Here is a 25778-nt window from a genome sequence, read left to right as displayed (position 1 = left end):
TGCATGGTGGATAGTACACTGCAAAACGTTTGGAAGTAAGCTAGCATTTTCTTCAATTTCTTGCCTGTAGGCTGTAGGCTGGTACCATGGTACCATAACTAAAAGGCGACGCTAGCACAAAATAGTGCAGTGAAGGCAGCGAGGACCCTTCTTGAACCAAGTCCAGCCAGTCCGAAGTTCAGTGGACGGGCTGAAGAGTGAAGTTCTGCCGTCCAGGACGCAGGAGCCTGGAGAGCGAGTGCGGAGATCGCCTGATGAGACTACCGACTACCCAGCACTGTATCAGGTAGGTCCATTGCGGCCATCCTACTGGAAAGGCAAATGTAGCCACTCCGTATCACTAGGTGAAGCCAAGGACGGTGAGGGCGCTACTGGCACTGCTAGTAGCCCATACTGCACTGAGTGACTGGTTGGCATGGTCATGTACTGTAGCCTGACTGGGGTTAGACTTAGAGAGGCTCAGGGTGGCTAATGTTTGAATGAACTCGCTGCTCATCTCTACTCCGGGTCTGGTCACCTTTGCCAGTTCCGAGCCAATCGTCCAAACCACGCACTCAATCCCAGGACTGAGATAGGGGTCTAATGGAGGTGGAAATAATCCAGTTCGCTTAGCTGCTTCATGTACACAAAATGAGGGGGGGGGGGGGGGAGGGATGAGGGGGGCGTTAGTAGGGTGTGACAGTGTGAATCTGTGATTGCTAGCGAAAAGAAGAGTCTCCCGCTGCTGGTAAGTGGCAGTGTTTTGGGCAAGTATACCATCGCTTGAAGCCCAACACTTGCCCCCCCCCCCCCCCCTCAAGCACCCAAGCAACACCTCACTACACTTCATTACACAGTGTTTTTGAAGCATTGTGGTCACATAAAAAGTGGCTCTACTAACCACTGCCAAAACCATGCGGGCTTGGACGAGGTCGGAGGCATGACAGCGCTGACTTTTGGATGCGGATTTTTTGTATGGATCCAGATTTTGTATGGGTTTAGATTTTGTACGGATCCAGATTTTAGTATGACTATCTAATCCAGACTTTGCATGGATCCAGATTTAACGAACGAAATTTCAACTTTGCCAGGTCATAACTTTAGTTGTACTCACTCGATTTTTATAATCTTGGGCTCGTTGGAAAGCTCTGGACGAGACCAGCACGATGATACCACATTCTTCGCCTCAGCAGTCACAAAACCAGCGCTGGAACGCAGCGACGTCGTCTCAACGCCAGGCATGCAAATGACAAGTTCAAAACTCCGCCATGGCCGTCTCCTTCATCGTAGAGTGTTCAAAATTTTTTTGAGAGATCGAGCATTTCGTGAGGAATACGTTGGTCGCGAGCAACAGTCACAGAGCGCGTGAAGAAACGGGGAAATCCCGTGACGACGTCAGCCGCGCGCCCAGCGCAGCGGAAGTGACAAGCGTGCACTACTCAGTGCTTGATAACTCTGCTCCACTACCATGACTACATCGTAGCTCAACGCGGATTTCTGCAACAGAAAGCCTGGAAAATTCGCGACCGAATCGATAGTAAATTTTCTATCGTGGGTAAAAAATCATTCCAGTGCGAGTATTTCAAATGATGGGTCGAATTCGACCCACAAATGTATGGTCTGACGGTTAAAGGGTTAATTTGTATTTATCCATACCGGCAACTCGCACCAATCAAGAGCGCTCGCCATGATATCAAGCGGATGACCGAGGGCCCTCTTGATTGGTGTGAGTTGCCAGTATGATGCAAGCCAGATATTGATTGATCGAAGAAGGATAGATTTGCCTTCACTGCGGATAAGAGTCATACTGTAGCTCAGTTGGTTAGAGCATTGCTCACGAATAGCAAGGTCTCTGGTTCGAGTCCCGGTGGCGTGACTTATGATTTTTTCTTTCTTTCGTATCTGGCTTGCAAGTGTTGAGTTTTGGAGAGAAAAGAGCAGTACGAGGCATGTGGCCTCTAATTTCCTAGTACGAGGTGAATAGCAATTTCTGGACATGAAAATAAAATAGAGCTCCGCTGGCTGTGTGTTTTACATTTTTCATATCTTTTTGTATCTATTGTATGGCCTAATCTTTCATCTTTCCAAATATGTGACAATTGCTCATGCTGTGATCCCAGAGACTTGATAGCAGGACGTTTTCGACAGGCCAATTTTTTGGCCTAAATTTCAGTGTATGGAATTCTGGACATGAAAGTAAAATAGCGTCAATAGGCATCCTATACTGCACCATTTTTGTTATTATTTCTATTGGTGGACTGCAGTTGGCCTCTTCACACTTCCAGCCAACAGGTCCAAGACTATACAGCGTCTGAAGTGGAGTGCACATGGGGAAGCCAACGATTCGTCCATTACTTCTTATTTTACTCAAAATTCAAAATTCTCATGCGACATAGTACCACAAAACTCGTTGAAATGCCTCCCAAGAAAAGGCTATCAACAAGGCATCGACACGAGGAGAAACTACAACAGCCCAGCTGTCAACTACGGCAAGAAAAAACTTCATCAACCTGACTGACTTGACTCTACACGCGACGAAAAATTATTTTACTCGAAATGTCCAGAAATGTACAATGTCCAGAAATCGCAATTCACCTCGTACTAGTACGAATTTGAAATTGGATCCATTTCAGCGCTTTTATAAGTGTTTGGGTGGTTTCCTTTACATACATGTATCCTCCGGGACTGACTGCACACTCCGGGACTGACTGCACACTCCTGGATTGACTGCACACTCCGGGACTGACTGCACACTCCGGGACTGACTGCACACTCCGGGACTGACTGCACACTCCGGGACTGACTGCACACTCCGGGACTGACTGCACACTCCGGGACTGACTGCACACTCCGGGACTGACTGCACACTCCGGGACTGACTGCACACTCCGGGACTGACTGCACGCTCCGGGATTGACTGCACACTCCGGGACTAACTGCACACTCCGGGACTAACTGCACACTCCGGGACTGACTGCACACTCCGAGACTGACTGCACACTCCGGGACACTCCGGGACTGACTGCACACTCCGGGACTGACTGCACACTCCGGGACTGACTGCACACTCCGGGACTGACTGCACACTCGAGGACTGCCTGCTGATACTGGGAGAGTCAGATCAGCATGCGACACGAGGGGCTTACCCACCAGATTGAGACAATTATTTCGACCTAGAAGTCGTACAATATTGACTTCTGGTGTCACCACGTTCAAGCCCTACTAAGTGTATGTGTTCAAGTCACAAGTCTGGAAATACAATCCACTGCAAGTCAACAAGCGTTCGGCGCATATTTATTTTCGGCTATTTTCGGCCTGCACCTGGTCTGCACCTGGTCATGTTTGGCCGACATTTTGTTTTGCAAGGTCCAGTGTGACAGTGTATACAGGCGGCAGCAGTACAGGCCGAAAATTTGATGCGGCCGAAATGGGTTTTAACCCTGGGAGGCCGAAATTTGTAGACCTACAGTACACCTTCTCTCCAAAGAGACATGTGAAAGCCATTGATAGGGCTTCAATATGATGATGTCAGATGTCGATAAAAAAAATAGAAAACGAGTTCAGTGTGAAATCGGATCCACTCTGACCATACGGAATGGTACACTATCTGGTGGGGAGGCATCTCATGTTACATGATGGTATAAGTGCTCCCTACACCAGCAGTGGGACCCCGGAGCTCCGGAGCGCCAATACCGGCAGATGTGTCGTGACCATAAACTGTGAAGGAAACTGCCCCAAAACGTGTGGATTGATGAATTGAGTAAAACGGTGACGTTATTGCATGGGTGCACTTGGCTTCAAAGTCGTGGGCATTGCAACCTCACAGCCCCACAGCCCTAGCCCGTTTCCGTGTATCAGTATCTATGTTTCATAGTACAGCACGGCACCTAACTTAGTAATATTAGTATTATGAACAGGTCGCGTACCGTAAAATTCCGTTAATAAGCCCCGGGCGTATACTTTGCAGAGCGTAAAAAACCGGGCGTATATTTGGGCATGGGCTTATTTTAGGGCATGGGCGTTATTTCGGACGCAATCTACAGAAGATCAATCTATCAGCAACCCACTAGTTTCAGTGAACCACCATTCACACTGAGCGCGGTACAGGTACATCAAACCACAGCTGGAAATTTGGTCGTAACCAAGAATGTAGCGATAAATTACAGATTTGATAGGTAAACTACTTGTCCACTTTACGCCCTGGGCTTATTTCGGGCATGGGCGCTAAAACGGGCTTGAAGTGTACACCGCCTAAAACTGGGCTTATTATCGGACATGGGCGTTATTTAGGGTGGGCTTATTTACGGAATTTTACGGTATTGCCCGCATAAACAAATCATACAGGGGTCAATTCATGCATCTGTCAATGATTGTTAACCAGAGTTGCTTGTTGGTGGCGAGGTTGAAGCATTCCGGAATTGGCACATACTGAGCCAATGGAATAGGGATGATGGCTAGTATGTGTCCAGTTCAGCTTTCAATTGCAGGTCAGAGTGTATGTTTTGTTAGAGCCCTGCGTCATGTTGACTAAACTGTACTGGAAAACCCCACAGCCATAGCCAGTATTGCACCATATACCCAGTTGTGCCATGACGATACAATGTTCATGAGTGTATGCTGTTGTCTTCTGATCTCTTCTGCAGGACTCATGATGCTGGAGTAAACTGATAGAGAGAGAGAGAGAGAGAGAGAGAGAGAGAGAGAGAGAGAGAGAGAGAGAGAGAGAGAGAGAAAGAGAGAAAGAGAATGAGAGAGAGAGAGAGGTGTAACCGAGGTGACCCGGCGTGACATGGACATACTGGTGATTTGAGCATAGGAACGCATCGCTACACACCACATCGGATTGGTTCTCAACCAGCGTATCAGTTCATGTGCCAGCAGTGCCACTGACCCACACGACTATATCTACTATGGCACAGGGAGAAGACAACCAGCACTCCGCTCAGAATACTGTGTGTGCCGAACCAGCACCTCAGCTCCACAGCGGCGAAAACGAAGAGACAGATTATGTGATCGACACGGCAAAGACGGACACCGATGATGACGTGTTCCTGCGCTACCCGGGAGAAGAGTCATCGGCACCACGGGGCAACGACACCGACTACATTGACTATGCCGTCCAGCCGTGGCACATCTCCAAGCAACGGCGTGCGGCCGTACTGATCTGCGCGTGGCTGAGCAACTTTGCCATCTACTCCAACATGTTCATGTTCGGTATACTCTATGTGGAGTTGCTGGCGGAGTTCAAGGCGAGCAAGGGTGCAACAGGTATGCAACTATTTAGCAAGGGTGCAACAGGTATGCAACTATTTAGCAAGGCTAGCAAGGGTGCAACAGGTATGCAACTATTTAGCAAGGCGAGCAAGGGTGCAACAGGTATGCAACTATTTAGCAAGGCGAGCAAGGGTGCAACAGGTATGCAACTATTTAACAAGGCTAGCAAGGGTGCAACAGGTATGCAACTATTTAGCAAGGCTAGCAAGGGTGAAACAGGTATGCAACTATTTAGCAAGGCTAGCAAGGGTGCAACAGGTATGCAACTATTTAGCAAGGCGAGCAAGGGTGCAACAGGTATCATGGCAACTATTTAGCAAGGCGAGCAAGGGTGCAACAGGTATGCAACTATTTAGCAAGGCTAGCAAGGGTGCAACAGGTATGCAACTATTTAGCAAGGCGAGCAAGGGTGCAACAGGTATGCAACTATTTAGCAAGGCTAGCAAGGGAGCAACAGGTATGCAACTATACTATTTAGCAAGGCTAGCAAGGGTGAAACAGGTATGCAACTATTTAGCAAGGCTAGCAAGGGTGCAACAGGTATGCAACTATTTAGCAAGGCTAGCAAGGGTGCAACAGGTATGCAACTATTTAGCAAGGCTAGCAAGGGTGCAACAGGTATGCAACTATTTAGCAAGGCTAGCAAGGGTGAAACAGGTATGCAACTATTTAGCAAGGCTAGCAAGGGTGCAACAGGTATGCAACTATTTAGCAAGGCTAGCAAGGGTGCAACAGGTATGCAACTATTTAGCAAGGCTAGCAAGGGTGCAACAGGTATGCAACTATTTAGCAAGGCTAGCAAGGGTGCAACAGGTATGCAACTATTTAGCAAGGCTAGCAAGGGTGCAACAGGTATGCAACTATTTAGCAAGGCTAGCAAGGGTGAAACAGGTATGCAACTATTTAGCAAGGCTAGCAAGGGTGCAACAGGTATGCAACTATTTAGCAAGGCTAGCAAGGGTGCAACAGGTATGCAACTATTTAGCAAGGCTAGCAAGGGTGCAACAGGTATGCAACTATTTAGCAAGGCTAGCAAGGGTGCAATAGGTATGCAACTATTTAGCAAGGCGAGCAAGGGTGCAACAGGTATGCAACTATTTAGCAAGGCTAGCAAGGGTGAACAGGTATGCAACTATTTAGCAAGGCTAGCAAGGGTGCAACAGGTATGCAACTATTAAGCAAGGCTAGCAAGGGTGCAACAGGTATGCAACTATTTAGCAAGGCTAGCAAGGGTGCAACAGGTATGCAACTATTTAGCAAGGCTAGCAAGGGTGCAACAGGTATGCAACTATTTAGCAAGGCGAGCAAGGGTGCAACAGGTATGCAACTATTTAGCAAGGCTAGCAAGGGTGCAACAGGTATGCAACTATTTAGCAAGGCTAGCAAGGGTGCAACAGGTATGCAACTATTTAGCAAGGCTAGCAAGGGTGAACAGGTATGCAACTATTTAGCAAGGCTAGCAAGGGTGCAACAGGTATGCAACTATTAAGCAAGGCTAGCAAGGGTGCAATAGGTATGCAACTATTTAGCAAGGCGAGCAAGGGTGAAACAGGTATGCAACTATTTACGGTCTATTGGTGTATGCATACAGTAAAAACCTGGTTTAAGCGACAAGCCCACGGTGCAAGAAAAAGCGGTCCTTGTGTACTCATATTGACAGGTATGGAGCATAGAATATGTTTGTGCAGGCAAAGCACACCTCGCTCAAGTGCATGCACCACGGGCACCCTGCACTGTCACTTGGCACTTCTGTTGACTGCATGCACTTGCTTCAGAGTGCACTTCAAGTGAGTCAGTTGCACTGAGTCAACCCTGCCAGCCGAGATGGAGCTTTTGGCTAGTTTCTGGTCGCTGTGTGCAGGTCCAATATGGCACTTGGTACACTAAAAGTCGGTCGCTGGTCGCGCAAGGCAGGTGGTCGCTGTATCCGGTGCAGTTTCTGTGGAGAACTGTCAGTGCATGGAACAACGGTCGTTAAGAGCAGGTGGTCGCTAAAACCAGAGATCGCTTACACCAGGTTTTACTGTATGTCCAGTGTAACCATGGTAACGTTTTGCTACTTTGTGTTTACCCCGATAGTGCATGCGTGGTTGATTCCTGGAATGGAGGGGAGAAGTTACTGTAGGAGTTCCGTGGCTGGACATAGTACAAGCGGCAAGCCGGGGCTGCTATGCTCTGCAGACCCAGTACTGTTCCGCTAGTACTAGACCCATGATCATTGCATGGATTTCAGAGCCTGGCTATGTCGGCTGTACGGTGTGAGCACCGCAGCTAGCTCTAAGGATCTGGAATACTGTAATTTCACAAAATTGTCGGTGTACATGTACCTCTATTTTCGGTACTTTCAGTGCATCTCTTTCAGTGCATCTCTTTCAGTGCATCTCTTTCAGTGCATCTCTTTCAGTGCATCTCTTTCAGTGCATCTCTTTCAGTGCATCTCTTTCAGTGCATCTCTTTCAGTGCATCTCTTTCATACCTAAAATTTCAATAGCCACACGAACACAACACACACCCTGTCCGATACGAAATGGCTTCTCTGTACCTAAAATTTCTGTTCACCTAGCCTGGTCTTTTGCCCTCATATCGAAAATATTGAGCACCTAAAATTTCTGAAATTAGTATATTATACTACTGAAGTACTTGAGCTAACGGTCGTCTGTACTATGGCTACCTAACGACCCGTCGACATCATGTCAGCGCAAATCCGATGATGTTTGCCAATTCTCCATATTGACAGGAGGGCATGGTCTTCGCCATCTCTCAGCATCACATGATGCCGGCTGCGACCTTCACTGTTTCTGCTACGTATTTGGCGCTACAGTTCCAAGCACTAGCATGCACTAGCATGCACTAGAATGATTGTGTTGTTTCCGAAAGCACTGACTATTGTAGTAAGAGCACACTTGGCAAAGTGCATACGCTATCTGAGCTGCAAAGTTATATTATAATCTGCCACAGAGCTCTCCTTCTCACCACCACCACCGCCACCACCACCATCGATTCGCGCATGGAGCCAAGTTGATACATGGCTAGTGGTATGTGACATTGTGGGCTGGTACATCACTCCTTCAGGTGTGTTGTTACCACCATCAGTACAGTACAGCTGCGGTGACCCTGAGCCTGCAGTATAGTGCACGGCACACTGTGACAGTACTACAGTCGTCACACTGAGTACACTATAAGTGTTATTTTAGTGCTCCGACCTTGCACTTCTAACACCAACGCGGTGCTCAGACCTTGCACAAACGATACCAATGAGGTGCTCAGACCTTGCACAGCTAAACTCAGTACATGATGTTCTTGTGATACACTCACGCAAGCGGCACTGTAAGTAGGTGACAGTTAGCACTATATTACCCCTAGCACTATGCATGTCAGTGCACATGAAGTTATAAGTTGCATGCCAAGCTAAAACGCTTCTTCTTCTTCTCCTGGTGTTCTCCTGCGTGCAGCTTGGATAGGATCTCTGGCGTTTGGCGTGATGCTGTTTGCCTCGAGGCTGGTAGCGGTCCTCTGCGATCGCTGGGGTCCAGCCGTGGTGTTGGCGCTAGGTTCGTTGATCTGCCCAGCGTCACTTGTGTTCACATCACTCGTGACGGGCAGTTTGTACTGGCTCTACTTCACCTACGGCTTGTGTCTGGGAATCGGCTCCTCCTTCATCTACCAGCCAGTTGTGATTTACACCAGCAGGTATGGCCGCACTGCAGCCGGCCATTTGGCATTGTATTGTTTTGCTGTGTCTTCTGGTGCCGCAGTACATTCTTCAGAGGCCAGTATGTGTACCGTATAGTACCGCGAGAGCGTCCCACCAACTCGTCCTTTTGCGGCCATGCTGTGGAGGTGGTGTCTTGTCTGAAGGTTATGTGGCACGTACATTGTACACACATCAGTGACATCACATGCTGTGCAGTCAATCCGTACTCAGTTTACCTTTGAGCTCCACACAAAAACAGGCTAAGCGTGACCTTAGTACACTAAGGTTCTCACACTGTACAAGCTTTGTTGCACTCTGCAATACGATTTTCCTTCCCCTGGCTGTAAAATCAAGGTGGGCCGCTCTCGCGAGACGGTCGCTCTCGCGAGACGGGCACTCTCGCGGTACTTAATGGTACATGCAGGTGTATACGGCTAACAAGTCCCCAGGCTGATGCAAGGAAGACATAGATATGAAATTAGGAGGAATGATGAAATCTTGGTGTACGTGCATGTGTGTGTGTGTGTGTGTGTATGTGTGTGGTGTGTGTGTGTGTGTGTGTGTGTGTGTGTGTGTATGCATTCGCATGCATGTGCATGTGTTCAGGTACTTTCCACCGCCGCAACGGTCACGCGTCCTCTCCCTGATCCTCACGGGCAGCCTCGTCGGCCTGATGGGATTGTCACCGAGCTACGAGCGCGTCATCCACCTGTGGGGTTGGCGCCGTGCTCTCTGGTGGCTGGCTGCCGTGCAGGCGGTCGGTACTGTTGGCTGTGCACTCTCCTTCTCGCCATTGGACACACCTGCTCAGCTCAAGGACAAACGGAGAGAGAAGCGGCGCATGTCCGAAGCTGCTGTGACGGCACGGCGACGATCATCAGCTACTCACGAGAAGACGATTGCAAGCATTGCAAGCAGTCGTAGTAGAAGTGAGGAGGTTCAAGCAACACCGGAGTGTGGCCAGGATCAATGTGAGAGCAGCCAGCCTGATGTCCCTGCTGACGACGAGCAGCTGAGCAGCGAGGAGCAGAGCTGCACACACCGGTACTCGCCATGGCGTGCATTCCTCGTCTTCGTCGACCGGGTGCTGCTGAACAGACACTTCTGGTACAACGGTCCGTTCCTGGTCTACTTGGCGGCGTGTACGCTGTGGATTGCTTGCTACAGCACACCTATTGTACATCTGGTGAGTCTTAGTCTTGGGCTGAGGGGTGTGGGGGTGGAGATGAGGGGTGTGGGGCTGAGGGGTGTAGGGGGGGGGGGGGGGATGAGGGGTGTGGGGCTGAGGGGTGTAGGGGGGGGGGGGGGGGGATGAGGGGTGTGAGTCTATCTGAGCTCTGTTGTACACTGTGTAAAGGGAGAATGACGGAGAGGCATGCACCCACCCTGCCCTGGTATCTAGGCATGCATCCATTCTGAAACAAACCAATGTTCTCTGTATGCACGTATACAATCTTAGCATACCTTGGTGAGTGATTTGATAGTACCATACAGATGTACACGTACTTCCAAAGAAGAATTACAAAGGCTATCAGTTCTGATGTGCATCTCCCGCTCTTAACGCATTATGTATGCGTGTGTGTGTGTGTGTGCGTGTGTGTTTTCATTCGTATGTTCATGTACGCGCATCTGTGTGCTGTGAACCCGTCGCTATGCACGTGTGTGTACTCTGTGTGGTCAGATCAACATGGTTGAAAAGGACAAGAACGTCAGCAGCAGCGATGCAGCCCTCCTGCTCAGCTACTCGGCTGGCAGTGGTCTGGTGTTCCTGCCCGTGTTCGGATGGCTGTCGGACGTACTCAAGACTGGCCGCCGACGCCTCCACCTGTTCGCCTCGTTTGGCTTCTTCATCGGCCTGGCTAACATCCTGGTTCACTTTGGCAGCGAGTACTGGCACTTTGTTGTCTACGCTCTGGTCATAGGTCTGTGCCGCAGTGGCATTATGCTAATGGCCGTCACTGCGCAGGATATCGTAACAGAGCAATGGTTCAGCTGTGCATGGGCCAGTACATGTATATTTAGCGGCATACCCGATCTAATCGGACCTCCCATTGCTGGTAAGTCAAAAACAAACATGCACTAGAAGTTTGCTGAGGAATATCTCCTCTACAAAGAAATATAGATTCAGGGACACTCTACGGTTACTACGGTATTAACCGTACCGCGTACCGCTCTCCGTCCCGGGTACTAGTACCCTGTGAATCAATAAAAAACACAGATCAGGGGTCTAACTTCTGAAAATTATAATTGGAGCCACCTCAACCCCCCGAGTAAATTTTACACAGGTGGCTGATCGTATCACCCTAAAATACCTTCTGATGCCCCTGACTGATCCATAGCAGAGCTTCCCTGGAAGTACAATGTTGAGGACTTCTCTCCCGGCGTACTTCAAAGTACATGTACATGTTGCCCACAGTTCGACCATGCTGCATTTTCCCATCCCATTCCCGCTGGTTTTGTCAGTCACCATGCTTGTTATACTAGTAGAATGTGCCCAGTGAAGTTCCTGCATGCTGTATGTAAGTTGAGCCTTTCGAGGCAAAAATGTGTAGATGTACTCTGACGCGCGAAGACGGAAAAGCCTGGCGAATGGTTCTCACACAGACCTGGTTTTAATCCATTTGTTTGGCCCTCTCCATCTCTCTCTCTCTCTCTCTCTCTCTCTCTCTCTCTCTCTCTCTCTCTCTCTCTCTCTCTCTCTCTCTCTCTCCGTCAGTGTGTGTGTGTGTGTGTGTGTGTGTGTGTGTGTGTGCGTGTGTGTCAGCTAGTTCGGTTGGTGGGTACACGTATGCCTGCTTGTGTTGGGTCTGTTGCCAACGGGCTCGGCTACTTGAAGGTGTAATGTTGTACCTGGCACCTTTGTTGGTTTCAGGGTTCATATACTTTCTATTTGAAGTATACATACCTGCTATAAACCATGGACTGCTTCTGGCTAGATTAACTCTTGTGTAATCAATGGTGCTAGTGAAGCTTATATCAGATCCACTCTGATTTAGCCAGCCACACTAGTACCAAGTATTATCTTCACTGGGCCTGGGGGCATGGGTAACTGCAGTTGGATCCCGGGACGGATACTCTGATGCTGTCAATCCTTTTTCTGCACCTTGGCCTCACCCACTTACTGAGGTGTGGCGAGCCCATAAGTGGGATCATTTTGAAGTCCACCCAGAGTTTTGGGGATTTCAGGGGGTGTCGGTCGTTGGGTAGTTCAATACGACAATAGCCAATCGAGTCATCTTTCCAAGATTTAGGGGTGAAACATATTGAATACTCGAGCACTTGCTCGAAAATTTGAAAAGAGCGAGTACTCGTTTCGCGAAAATACTCGAAACGTACTAGGCACTACTGTATGCATGTACATCAAGTACTTCTGTTATTCTGACCAGTACTTACAGCCCAGGCAAGTGTGACTACTGTTGCTCTGACCAGTACTTACAGCCCAGGCAAGTGTGACTACTGTTGCTCTGACCAGTACTTACAGCCCAGGCAAGTGTGACTACTGTTGCTCTGACCAGTACTTACAGCCCAGGCAAGTGCGCCTACTGTTGCTCTGGCCAGTACTTACAGCCCAGGCAAGTGCGCCTACTGCGGCCTAGCACCTCCAGATCTGAATCTTGTGAAAGTCCAGTGCTTTTGATTATAGGGAGGTTCCGGAGTACGATTTTTCGTGCCAAAATCCGTGGAGGCTCTACGGATTTTTTGTACGTCGTTTTCGAGCAGTGAAAAGTTCCGGGGTACGGAACTCATGTGTTTGCCGTCATTGCCTAGGTTACGATCGCAAACACGTCACATTCCCGCGCTATGCCTTTTTATTTTGAAAATTTGTACCGAAATCAAAACTTCCCGCGAAAAATCGATATTTCTCGTACCAAATTTGTACGCGAAAAATCTTTCTGCACCCGATGACGCAAAATCTCCATACGAAACATGGTTCGTATGAAAGCCAGTCCACACGGATTCTCGTGCCGAAAAATCGTATGGAGCACGCCTGGAAAAAATCCGTAGCGCCCATACGGATTTTGGCACGGAAAATCGTACCCTGGAACCTCTCTAGTAACAAGTTGTGAGAAGTGCTTGGCAAGACTTCATGTATCGGGTGTACTACGTCCGGTGTGGTGAGAATGTGTGCAGTGCATTGTTTATGTTGTCAGTAAAATACTCGTACTCGCTCGTTTTTTCAACGAGTACTCTAGTCCTCGATTTTGACACTCGTTTCACCCCTACGGGCAAGATTCCTTTTGAATCTCTCCCCCCTCTCCCGGGGAGACCCACGTGACCAGTTTTGGCAGTGAGCAATAAGTACAAGTGTGTGTGTGTGTGTGTGTGTGTGTGTGTGTGTGTGTGTGTGTGTGTGTGTGTGTGTGTGTGTGTGTCTTTCTCTCTGCGTCTGTCTGTCTGTCGCTGCCTCCGTCTCTCTCCTCATCCAGGCTGGATAACAGATGCAACAGGTGACTATCAACTAGCATACATCATAGCAGGAGCTACAGCCATGTCAAGTATCATAGGGTTTGAGTTGACGGCATTCTGGCTACCCGCTGCACCGGCGGAGGGGGCTGACGCACTTGACGGAGCAAGCGGCAGTGAGGACGGCAGGCCTCGCAAAGCAGCAAGGAGTGCAACTCCACTGCCGGGGCTACGCTGTGCTGTGCAGCCAGGGTTCGGCGACCTTGTGGAAACAAGCCTCTAATCACGCGTACAGCAGACAATGTTCTTTTAACTAATTAACTCCCAGTATCGAGTCAGCGAGAATCGGTATATTGCACACAGGAAATGGCAAGGAGACAGTCCAACGAGGGAAGAATTCTACGTGCAGAGACAAACCACAAACTACTGCTAAAAGTCCAGAAGTGGAAAAGCAAGAACAAGAAAGCCTGAGCCGACTTTCAATGCAAGAGCTAGATCCTCGTAAAGGATACGTGGTGGAACAACAACAATACACATGTATACAAATATGGTAGGGTCCATAATCGCAGGAAGTGGTACATCTGCGCAACGTTCCGAGGGTTATGCGTAGCATGGTACTCTACGTAGCCGACAATGACAACATGATAAAGGCTACATCCTGTAAATAAAATGTTGCCGCGCAGAAGCTTGAGAAATGCACAAAATTACAAAATCGCGGAACGAAAGATAAATCGCAAGAAATCCGTGCAGGCACTACAACCTTCCACCACCCACCGACTCCAAGAAACCCATGTTTGGATCCATCAACAGGTGGTCATTCTGAACACCAGCCTGAGTGACCTTGGGCACGGTGGAACAATAGTCATTCGAAGTACATACATGTATTACATCAAATTGCTTCTCAGACACAGGTTCTAACTAGAAGAAAAGACAAGACCTCCATGCACTGGTACTAGCAGTTACTTCAGTAGTTCCTTTCACAAGCATGTTCAATATCCAGCCAGGGCAGCAAGTGGCTGTGTTCGTCCCGCCTGCCCAGGAGAGCACACAGAGTATCCAGCCAAAGCAATCAGTTGTAATGAACTCGGCCAATGAACAACATCGCATCAGCGCATCATAGCCAACGAATGCTCTCTACCTACAAGATTTGCACATCTAGCATATCAGTGAGGTGCATTGCTGCCAAGCCATAATATATTTATATCGTGCGTATCAGCTTTATGAACTTCTGATGAGTGACATGGAACTTTGGAGTAAAGGCATTTACTTCTACCGGATGTGTGTTATTTATAGTCATTCACAACCATCAGTCACAAGCTTGCCTCCCAGACTCCCCCCTCTCTGCTGTAAGCATACCCAGACATACACGCTATGAGCTTGCCTCTCTCCTCCCTCAATGCATAATAGTCCGCACGCTTGATCTTTGCTTCAGGATAAATATGTACGTCGGGCTAAGTGCTGCTAGCAGCTAATACGAGATAGCAACCCAGTGAGAAAAGCACTCAATAGACACAGTAAGTATAGAAAAGAAACTTGGAAGAAAAACTACAGCAGACAGAACCGGCATTGCATAAACAGAAAACAGTTCTTCTCCGAACCGTTTCGGTGATATTCTCACCCCACCTATTCTATTCCTTTCCTTTTTAGAGAGTTTTTTTAACATCAAAAGAAAGCATGCAGATGCAAGTGATGTAGATTGGTAATCACAGCAGGGTCAGATCAGATGATTTAGCATGGTGCTCATGTAAATGTTATGTTCTTTTCCCATTTTAAAAGAAAGAAGATGATGATTACTGTTGACTATGAGTTGAGTGTGGGCATGATGGTGGTGTGATAATTGCAATGCATGAGTGAGGGAAGAACTGGTCTTACATGTCCTCATCGTTGTCATCATCGTCATTCTCAGAGTCCTCAGCACCACTGCTGCTGCTGTCGCCCTCCTCGTCCTCCACATCCATGACCGCCTCATTATCTTCACCATTGTCGCTGTCAGTGTCGTCATCATCATCCTCCTCATCATCATCATCATGGTGTTGTGGAGCATGCTGCTGATGACGGAGACCAGCCGTCCAATCTCGCATCTGCGTCAAGAGCTTTTCCTTCATATTAACATCAGGTCCGCCAGAAATACCTCTACGCCTTACTCTCTGCGAAGGAGGAGGAAGAGGAGGAAGAGAGAGAGAGAGAGAGAGAGAGAGAGAGAGAGAGAGAGAGAGAGAGAGAGAGAGAGCAGAGGAGAGACACACACACACCGCATAGACAGAGAGAGACAGAGAGAAATAAAAATTAAAAGAGGAACTTTAAAGGAAGAAAAAGGACCAAGGAACTACAAGTACAAGTTAGGCTATAGTGTCCACTACCACACTAAGACCAGCAGTTACTTCAAAACTTACTTGACAATCAGCTCATGCGATAACATTGCACGACACTGACCAACGGTACTGGCGTTCTACAACTAACTGCCAATAAACTCTGGCACGTCTTGGATGCGCACTCCAACAGCCTTCCAACTTGGAAGGTTCAACGTTGTAGCAGTAATATAGGGCGGGAAGGTGCGCGCAACCAAGATAAGCACGAGCTGAAAGTCTCAGCTCTGAAGGACGTTGGTGGATGTACATGTATGTCGAAGACGATACTGGCAAGACCATAGGACAATACGGTCAAAGCACAATTCAAGTACGCATAGCAACATACCACACAACTTGTGTGGCTCTAAAGATTGGAAGATCAATCGGAGGGGAAGCTAAGTCAACCATAAATTATACATTTGAACTTAAGTACAATGTGTAGCGTACCTCAAATGAGCATAACAAATTGACAATCAACACATTACATGTATAGCCGATGTTCTCATAACTCTCTCTCTCTCTCTCTCTCACTCTCTCTCTCTCACTCACTCACTCTCTCTCTCTCTCTCTCTCTCTCTCTCTCTCTCTCTCTCTCTCTCTCTCTCTCTCTCTCTCTCCCTCCATTTCCAAGGTCAAATAACTGGAAAAGAAACACAGGGTCCTCGAGAAAGTACACTACATTCTCCTCTGCAAGAGAATACAAACAAGTATGCAATACCCAAGCCAGGTACTACAGTTGCGCTCGGTGAAATCCGGCCTGAAGTGCAAAGCTGGCGCCGCGAAGCCAGCTCCCATTGCATCACTAGCGATTTGTGTGTACGAACTCAACTGTACGCACCTCGTGTAAAAGTTCGGAGTGCACGTGTAAAAAAAATAAAAACATTTCGAAATGTCTTTCATTCACCTCACGAAGTACAGCTCAAGATCAAGAAGAGATAGAGAAGAAGGACATGGCCATTCCCAATGTGTGGGCTCCTCTCAAGAAGAGAATAATTCCACATCGCTGCGAGAATGCTGACCAGCTGGTGCAGGCACTACACCTGGAGTGAGACTCGTAGGCTCCTGACACGGTTTCCCCGCCATACGTGGAGTCAATGCCACGTCGTGTTGAAGCGCTAATCGAGGCAGACGGTGGCCACACAAAATATTGAAGCCCTGCTGCTCTGTGTATGAAATAAACTGCTTCGAAACGATCTCCGTCTTCTTTACTTGTGCTGAACTGAAATGAATGTTACACTTGTCTTTGTTTGGCGCGGTTTTTTACACTTTGGTACAGTTCATACGGTACACGTGCACACTAGCACTTGTACAACTTTGAGGGCGTCAAGGGCCGCATCAGTACTGGACGTCAGTTATGCACTTTGGGCCGGATTTCACCGAGCGCAACTGTAGTATGGCGTTTTCGGCAATACTGGCCGAGGCGCTTCGCAGTTTGCGAGCTAAAAATTCACCCAATTTGAAAAAAATCCACACAGAAGCCCTGAAATGACTAGTTGCTTACTTCAGACAGGCAGTAATAAAAAGACCGGCTCTAATTCCAGCACTAATACTGTAATGTTAGTTTGTACTGAACTGGTTTGCTGTAATTTAGTAATAGTTGAGTAATAGTGCAACTTACACGCACTACGATAGGCAGTATGACCGGCACCTGTACTACATTGTATTTCTGGGCTATTACCTGTACAGGACACATACACACACATACACACATACACAGTAAACACACACACATACATACACACATACACACATACACACACACACACATACACAACTCAGCTGCAAAGTGCTTTGCTGAACACAAGCCGTCAGTACATGCTTCACATGCTTCCAGTGTACCCAAACCGACAGCTTTAGCCAATGCGACATAGTGTAGCCGTGCATGTACCCCCCCCCCCCCCCCGCAATGACAAAAAAACCCAGACGGATGGTGCGTCGGAAGGTAATTTAGTGTGGTACGGTCAGTCAGCCATCTCAACTACAATTTACACGTGGGGGAGGGGTGGCCTAGCCGAGCATTTCGGAAATTTAGAGCCCAAATCAGTGCATTTTATTGATTTACGGGGTACTTGGAGCAAATAGTGGTACGGTCAATAGCGCACTGACAGTACCGTGACCAACACCCCTGACGATCATAGATCATTTGTACAGTAAACCTGTTATAGCTTGCCACTGCTTTAAACCACCTGAAAAACATGCTCCTCGCAAAGACTATGCGTATATGCAAACGTACCTCACCTCATCAACAGTAAGCCAGCCTGGAAAGATACTCCTCTGGCTTGGCTTTAGTGGTCCTCTTGGACAGGTGTTTGCCTTATTCAATGCCCCCCCCCCCCCACACACACACACACATCCCCTCGCCCACCCTCCCCGCCATTCCCCTCAACCCTCCCCTCCCCTACGATTCTTCCCCCTCCTTTGACAAGTCCCCTGCAGTGTGTTGAATCTGGGCAGGACAATTCAGTCACTTACGCGGAGATCATCAAAGTCGACGGAGAGGAATTTCGGCGTGGGATGGGTGGCCTGGCTGAACAGAGAGCCTTCTTGCATCATCTCCGCACACACCTCCTGCACGTCTTGCAGTGCACGCTCTGAGTAAGCATCACTGGACAAGTAGCCATGCATGTGCATGCACACACATACACACATACACACAAACACATACATACATACATACATACACAGACACACACAGGCACACATACACACACATAGACATACACGCAAGCATACACGCACACACAAACACACACACACACGTACACACACACACACAACAATGATAAGCAACAAGCCAAACATGTACCGAAATCAGCCACTCAAACTGTAACAAATGCATCTCTTTCAACAGCAATTCTGTTGACACGGCTACTCGGACTGCGCATACAGCAGAAGTAACTGCAGAACCAGACACTGACCTTGATTGTGGTATGCAACACTGAACAGGGTACAACACGACACACGTACAGGTACTCCGTGCACTGCATCGTCATCACCTGGCCTAGTTCAGAGGCATTGCCAGTAAAAGTACAGTTGCGCTCGGTGAAATCAGACCCAAAGTGCATATTCTGCGCCCTGAACTCGCACGGCCCTTGGCACCCTGGAATTGGTTTGAATGCGGCTGGACGTGTAGATGTACAAGTAAAGCGATGCAATCGTAACTGGTCCAGGGCGCTAGTTTTGCACCTTGGGCCGGATTCCAGCGAGCGCAACTCTTCATCATTTGTGAGAACTAGACCTGGTCTAGTGAGAAGGCATTCTACTGCCTGTAATTCTGGTGAAGTAAAATAAAGTATGTCACTGGTTATATTCTCGGACTCTGCTTATCCGGTCATCTTGAATCCCGTTTCCACGCCGACCAGTGGAAAATTGTACGGAGCAATTTACACTGAACGCAATGAAGTACAACGTCAAACGCTTTCGGATATCAGGGAGTTCCCCGCCTTTCCGAATAATCTCATGGAAAGCAAGCGTGTGCGGTTACAGGAGGCCCAGGGAGTCGCAGCATGTACCGGTAGTGAGAGAGCAGGAGACAAAAGTACCAGAAACGATATACATGTACATTTAGGCCCGGGACTAGCAGCTTCGGCGTGGTTCATGATCTATGCAACGTTACTTGACATCGCGACCTTGACCTGCCGACCCCAACGTGACAGAGACCAGCCATTCAATGTGCGAGCGCGTGAATAAATCTGCACTGCACTATGGGTGAGTGGAACGGGTAGACCAGCAGTGAATCCAACATAGTGTTGCATTCCACTCGCAAGTGCCGTTTCCCTTGATGTTAAAATACCACGGTACGGTGAGGTCCGGTAGCGGCATGGTATACTTGGCACACACACATCTTACCATGCAGGCACACCCACACACACACATCTTACCATGCAGGCACACCCACACACACACATCTTACCATGCAGGCACACCCACACATCTTACCATGCAGGCACACCCACACACACACATCTTACCATGCAGGCACACCCACACACACACATCCTACCATGCAGGCACACCCACACATCTTACCATGCAGGCACACCCACACACACACATCTTACCATGCAGGCACACCCACACACACACATCTTACCATGCAGGCACACCCACACACACACATCTTACCATGCAGGCACACCCACATCTTACCATGCAGGCACACCCACATCTTACCATGCAGGCACACCCACACACACACATCTTACCATGCAGGCACACCCACACACACACATCTTACCATGCAGGCACACCCAACTAAACCCCATGTGGAGTTCTCCTCACTGAGGCAAATGGGATTTCGGCCTTTGGCCTCTGGTTGTTAATCCGATCTATCCTCCCCCGCCGTTTCAAGCAGCCGAATCAGACGTTCAGCTGGGTGGTTGGTATCCCACGGAAACAGGAAGGTACACGTCTTACCCCCGCCTGTGGAATAGTACAATGTACAGTACATGCTGTCCTACTAGTGTGCCCCACTCAGCCAGGGATGTGACGGCATGAAGGCTCACCACTGAACAGATACACACACACACACACACACACACACGTACACACATATCATGCACACACGCACACATGCACACACACACACACACACACACACACACACACACACACACACACACACACACACACACACACACACACACACACACACACACACACATGTACACACACACACATGTACACACATGTACACACACACACGCGCACACACACACACACGCACACACACACACATGCACGTACACACACACGTACACACACACACATGTACACACACACACGCGCACACACACACGTGCACACACACACGCACACACACACACGTATACACACACACGTACACACACACACACGTACACACACACACGTACACACACACACGTACACACATACACACATATGCGTGCACAAAGAAAGAAACAACCACTGAAGCATCACCATCTCATCTAGACACAACAATAGAAAATGGAAGCCTCTTCATGTCTTCATGGGTAAAATAAACACAATACAAAACGGGTAAAGAACTCGGGAACTAATTTCATGTAACTGCTATAAGCTTCGAAGTACATGTAATACAAACTATTAATATTATTATTATGTCTCTTTCCCTCAAACTAGTGAAGATTATTATTATTATTATTTATTTTGTAAGCTTAGGTTTATACAGTCAACTTGGCTAATACCGACTGCTGCGGATATAACGACTGCGGATATAACGACAGAATCCCCATGCCCAGAGCAAAGTCCCATCCCACTGTAATATATATAATGAGACTTCGGGTATAATGACACTTTGCGAATAAGGACACCTTTTTGATGCCCCGCCGAGTGTCGTTATAAGCGAAGTTGACTGCATATGGAAATGAATTCAAATGATGGAATATAAACCGAGGCGAAGCCGAGGTTCGTGTGATAATTCATATATCCCATGGATAAACCTATGAGTAGTCCGCAGTATTATTTATACTTGTATCAGACTTTATACAAAATAAATCTCCATTCAACTGCGGAGAACATACAAGCCGGTTTTTCTATTACCGTTCTACACTGCATTTTAAAAGACTTCGGCGAAGATTGAGCACGCTTGTGCGATTTTGCATGTCATGTCATGGCGCATGGTGGTGAACAGGCGGAACCCCCGCTTTTATGCGCCACCTACGCTTATAGGAGCTAAGCCAGGGTTATAGCCAAGGGGGGGTGCAGAAGATGAGAACGCTTCGAAGGGCTTCTGTCCTCATTGAAAGCGATATGGCATAATTTCGATTTGCCTTGAAATATCAGTCCCTCTTTTGGTAACTTGGTGGAGATAACTCCAAAATGGCGGAGGTTGTACAGTGTTTTACCCTGTCCTGAAAGGGTTTAAGGAAGTTTTGCCCGAAAATGTTTAACTCTGCCACGTCTTTTTTTAGAGAGAGAAGCGACGAGAAGAAAACCATTGTCAACATTTTGTCATCATGGTCATTTTGCAAGATGTCGAGGAAGAAGAGAAAGTCTGGAGGTTCTCAATACCAGTTTATGTGCAAGAATCCCTTCCACGATGAGTGGGAATCGCCGCAGCATAGCTCGAAGGATGCTCGGGTCCGCAAATGTATCCTGGCGGTGTTGTCAGCGCTCTCTGGATGAGACGTGTCTGCAATTTGTAGGAGCTGCGGACGACTGGCTGACTCGAAGGATTTAATCACCAACCACCCTCTGTACGAGCCTCCGAGGGGCGCTAACTGTGGGGACTCTGTAGACATGGTAGATGTCTACTGTCCCGTCGTCCGTTGTGAAATACTCAACACTAGCGATGATGTTCCTCTCCCAGAGGCAAGCTCCTGCGATGGTGTAGATGCTTCCTTTCCCCCCTGTTTTCAGCCAGTCCCATCTAAATACTTCCTCAGCCTCAAACGAAGTAGATAATGTTGCCCCTGATTCTTTGTAGCATTTAGAAAGGGTGTTGGTGGCCAAAAACGGTGCGTTGGCTGCAATGTCACATACGTCTATGTTGTCTATGCCTCTCATCCCCATGTTCCTTCCCAAGAAAAGGAAGATTTCCATTTCAGAAATTGGAAACTTCCAACTGTCACTGAGATTCAGTATGCAATAGATCAGGTCCCGGATCCTCTTGATCAAGAATCTTTGATTAAGCCACAATTGCTGAGTTACGTGAACAAGAGAATAGAAGCTCTTGCGTGCGAGCAGAGACTATCAGCTGACCCAGCTGATAGATAGTGAGCGCAACTGTAGCATAAGCAACTCGGGCACACGATTTCTGCCATTTCCTCCAGTTTGTCAGTTGTGGTAACACTGATTTCACTATGGTTAAAGATCAGTCTGAAGATCCAACCAAGAAAAGAGTTTCCGGAGCGTCAACGAAGGAGGAGCAGTAAGAGATCATCTCTGACACTGTGCCAAAAGAGCACGCAATCAGCAACCCAGTATTGGGGTGAGGCTCTCCACTGATTGCTGCAAAGGCCGAAAGGCTTGGACTTCGGACTTCCCCTCAATCACTACTCCTGAACTCTCGGCCCTACTTGCCTCGTTCTATGTCGATGCCAACAGTCTCCTGGCAGCAACAGCAAGGGCTATTCGGCGTCATCTGTCTTCTCTAGGGGAAGTCAACATCTTAAGCAATGAAGCCTTTTCCAGGATCGACGGAACTACACAATACTTAGTACGTAGATCTCTCTGTTACGCACAAAGAACCGCTATGTAAGGAACGCTCTCGAAAAGCTGTGCAGGATACTTCGAGGATGTCGTGCAAATGACTGACGCAGTCAAGCTGGCGTTCTACGTTTGGTACCAGCTAACTCTCCACTTCTGCCTCAGAGCTGGCGAAACGCAGTCAAAGCTGACGAGGCGCGACCTCGTGTTTGAACTTGGAAGCAATCGGCGGACAAGAAAGTCCTCAGGCTTGGAACATCGTACCTGTGTGCTGGGTAAATGGACAGCAGTGCATGTGCAACATCAGCATTGTGTATCACAGACAGTGTATGAACCCCTGTTACCTTTCCCACCGCCTTGCTTCATTTGGCCAGCCCCGGCCGAGCTCACCGTGATAACTCCCTGTGGTGTGAGCCCTGATGCACACATGCACACGCACGCACACATACACAAATGCACGCATACACACACGCACACACACGCATGCACACATATGCACACACGCACACACACACACACACACACACACACACACACACACACACACACCACACACACGCATGCACATACACACACACACACACACCCAAAAAATTCATCCACCAAGGCAAACGCGTCGATTTCTCCTTTGCAGCCAAGCCTATCATAAGCAAGAACTCGTACCCGTATTGGCTCCGGATAGGAGTATTTCAAACAGCAGTACAATGCAGTACATCTGACTCAATAAGCTAGTGCAGTAGGTCAGGACCGGGCGAGGACTGGCAAGCACACTAAATCATCATAAGAGATCGTATTCACATTCCCCAGTCGCCACCACGCCTACTAAAGATTATGCTGACACTATATGCAAATATCAACTAGAAGCTTAACATAGGTAAAATCAGAATCTCCTCATCAAGCACACTGGACAGTGTGTGTGTGTGTGTGTGTGTGTGTGTGTGTGTGTGTGTGTGTGTGTGTGTGTGTGTGTGTGTATGGGTGTGTGTCCGCGCGCGTGCGTGCGCGTGCATGTGTGTGTATGTGCGTGTGTGTGCGTGTGTGTGTGAGTGCATGCATGCGCGTGTATTAAATAGAGTATGCTGATAGCAGATGCACATAGCCACAGTTACCTGCTGAGACAAGAGTAGCAGCATGATCTTCAAGCTTGGAGCGATTGTGCAGTGCCACGAGAAGCAGTGACGTCGCTGGCATACCAAGCTTCGTGCTTGCATGCCTGCAATGCAGCACACACACCTCAAGACCTCAGACGTGCCCATCGCGGAAGCGATGATAGCGAACAGCTATGTTAGACATAGCAACTTGTGCTGGGATTACACCATTCAACAGCCTGCAAGGCTGATGAATTGACCGCCACTATTTTTAGCCTGGTATCCACCACACAGCTGTTTGAAGTGACTTTTTCTGGCCAGTGAATCCCTATTTTTCATTTTTCCACACACACACACACACACACACACACACACACACACACACACACACACACACACACACAGAGTTTACAATGGCGAGGCAGCACCTCAAAGCTGCAGGACAGGGTGAAGATGAGCTGCTGCGTCAAATTAAGGAACTCTCTGTGGGCAGCACACACACACACACACACACACACACACACACACACACACACACGCGCGCGCGCGCGCACACACACGCACGCACACACGCACGCACACACACACACACACACACACACACTATAAAAGTAAAACAAGTGGAACAAAAAGAAAGTTGGTATTCACACACAGTTAGACCTCGCTTAACCGCACACATCCGTTTCCCACAAAATATCCGGATAGGCGAGGGAGCCGGATAATCGAACACACATACTGTATGTATGCATGACATGTGCTGTAAATCGTTAACCAATGATTTTCTTCCGGATGGCGAGGGATTCGGATAAAAGAGGACCTGATAAGCGAGGGCTGACTGTACTAGCCAACACTACTTCAAGTCAAGCACCATCAAGATAGTATAGCCCCACAGCCAGGCATAATCACTACTACTTTGTAGCATTGCGTATCAGGACAGAACTCACTCATATACACAGCCAACCGTATCCTCGGCGGTGAGCCGCAACATTTCACTCTGTGGAGGGGAAGAGAGAAGTTCAACAAGCACATTAGCAAGAAGGAAGCAACGTACTGCACTCCACACACAGCACTCTCCACACACAGCACTCTCCACACACAGCACGCTCCACACACAGCACTCCACGCACAGCACTAGATACAGGCCTCTTACGTGTAGCTGGTGAAAATGCCATGTGTGTAGGCCCTAGTTAGGTTAGGCTGATAGGGATAAATGCGGAGTATTTGGCATTTGAACTCTGGTATGGGAGAAGAGTTGTGCTTAACTTATGTATGGGAGAGGAGTTGTGCTTATGTATGGGAGAGGAATTGTGCGTTGGTATAGCAGAGGAGTTTGTGCTGTGGTATGGCAGAGGAGTTTGTGCTGTGGTATGGCAGAGGAGTTATGCTCAGGTATGAGAGGGCTATGAAGGTCACCAGCAATACAGTTGAACAGGCAGGCGCGTACGCAGGGGGGGGGGGTCCCGTTGCCCGGAACCCCCCCCCCCAAATGTTCCAAACGAGCAACGTTTTTGGGCATATTTTGGTAGGGCGCATGATCGATCTGGCAAGAATGCAAACCTTCAAAAGATCGTAACTCAGTCAAATCTCGCTCCAATCCAACGATCCAAATATCCAGGTCGAATAGAAAACTCTCAGCTGTCGGTTGAAACAATATGCGAAGCGCTGCGAGCAATGTATCGTGAGATAAATGATTCGTAAGTTGAGCCGCAATCTCGGCAATTTCAAAAGCGCGCAGTGCGACTTGAGTATTGAGAATTTGAGATTTTCGTCGCGCTGATTTGCTCAAATTTGCAGGGGCTTCACTTGTGATATTTTCAAGAGTACACAGCAAAAATCGAAACT

At 48.3% G+C, this 25778-nt stretch overlaps 2 protein-coding genes across 2 annotated transcripts in view; one reads left to right on the top strand and one right to left on the bottom strand.

Moving 5' to 3' along the window:
• Positions 1–15157, top strand: LOC135808349 (monocarboxylate transporter 8-like). Its single transcript, XM_065321527.1, has 6 exons — positions 1–286; positions 4623–5247; positions 8706–8943; positions 9554–10133; positions 10629–11004; positions 13375–15157. Exons 2-6 carry the CDS (start codon positions 4890–4892, stop codon positions 13632–13634), a joined length of 1812 nt encoding a protein of 603 aa, XP_065177599.1. The 5' UTR covers positions 1–286; positions 4623–4889; the 3' UTR covers positions 13635–15157.
• The window catches only part of LOC135808348 (uncharacterized), a 22781-nt gene continuing 11755 nt past the window's right edge, over positions 14753–25778 (bottom strand). The window contains exons 11-17 of the mRNA XM_065321526.1: positions 24881–24930; positions 23958–24061; positions 23193–23264; positions 20116–20206; positions 18172–18304; positions 17318–17377; positions 14753–15498 (exon numbers count right to left, since the gene is read on the bottom strand). Of these exons, the coding sequence (XP_065177598.1) occupies positions 15220–15498; positions 17318–17377; positions 18172–18304; positions 20116–20206; positions 23193–23264; positions 23958–24061; positions 24881–24930 (789 nt within the window). The 3' untranslated portion in view covers positions 14753–15219. The remainder of the gene's footprint in view (positions 15499–17317; positions 17378–18171; positions 18305–20115; positions 20207–23192; positions 23265–23957; positions 24062–24880; positions 24931–25778) is intronic.

The sequence above is a fragment of the Sycon ciliatum genome, chromosome 2, assembly GCF_964019385.1.
Source record: "Sycon ciliatum chromosome 2, ocSycCili1.1, whole genome shotgun sequence".
NCBI classification, from domain to species: Eukaryota; Metazoa; Porifera; class Calcarea; order Leucosolenida; family Sycettidae; genus Sycon; species Sycon ciliatum.
The sequence above is the reverse complement of the archived record's forward strand: the minus strand, read 5'-3'. Positions and strand labels throughout refer to the sequence as shown.

Excerpts from the sequence above, each read along its gene's own strand:
- LOC135808349 (XM_065321527.1), top strand. The coding sequence starts at position 4,890 with ATGGCACAGGGAGAAGACAACCAGCACTCCGCTCAGAATACTGTGTGT. Across the intron at positions 5,248-8,705 it reads GGCGAGCAAGGGTGCAACAG|CTTGGATAGGATCTCTGGCG; the intron begins GTATGCAACTAT and ends TCCTGCGTGCAG. Across the intron at positions 10,134-10,628 it reads GCACACCTATTGTACATCTG|ATCAACATGGTTGAAAAGGA; the intron begins GTGAGTCTTAGT and ends CTGTGTGGTCAG.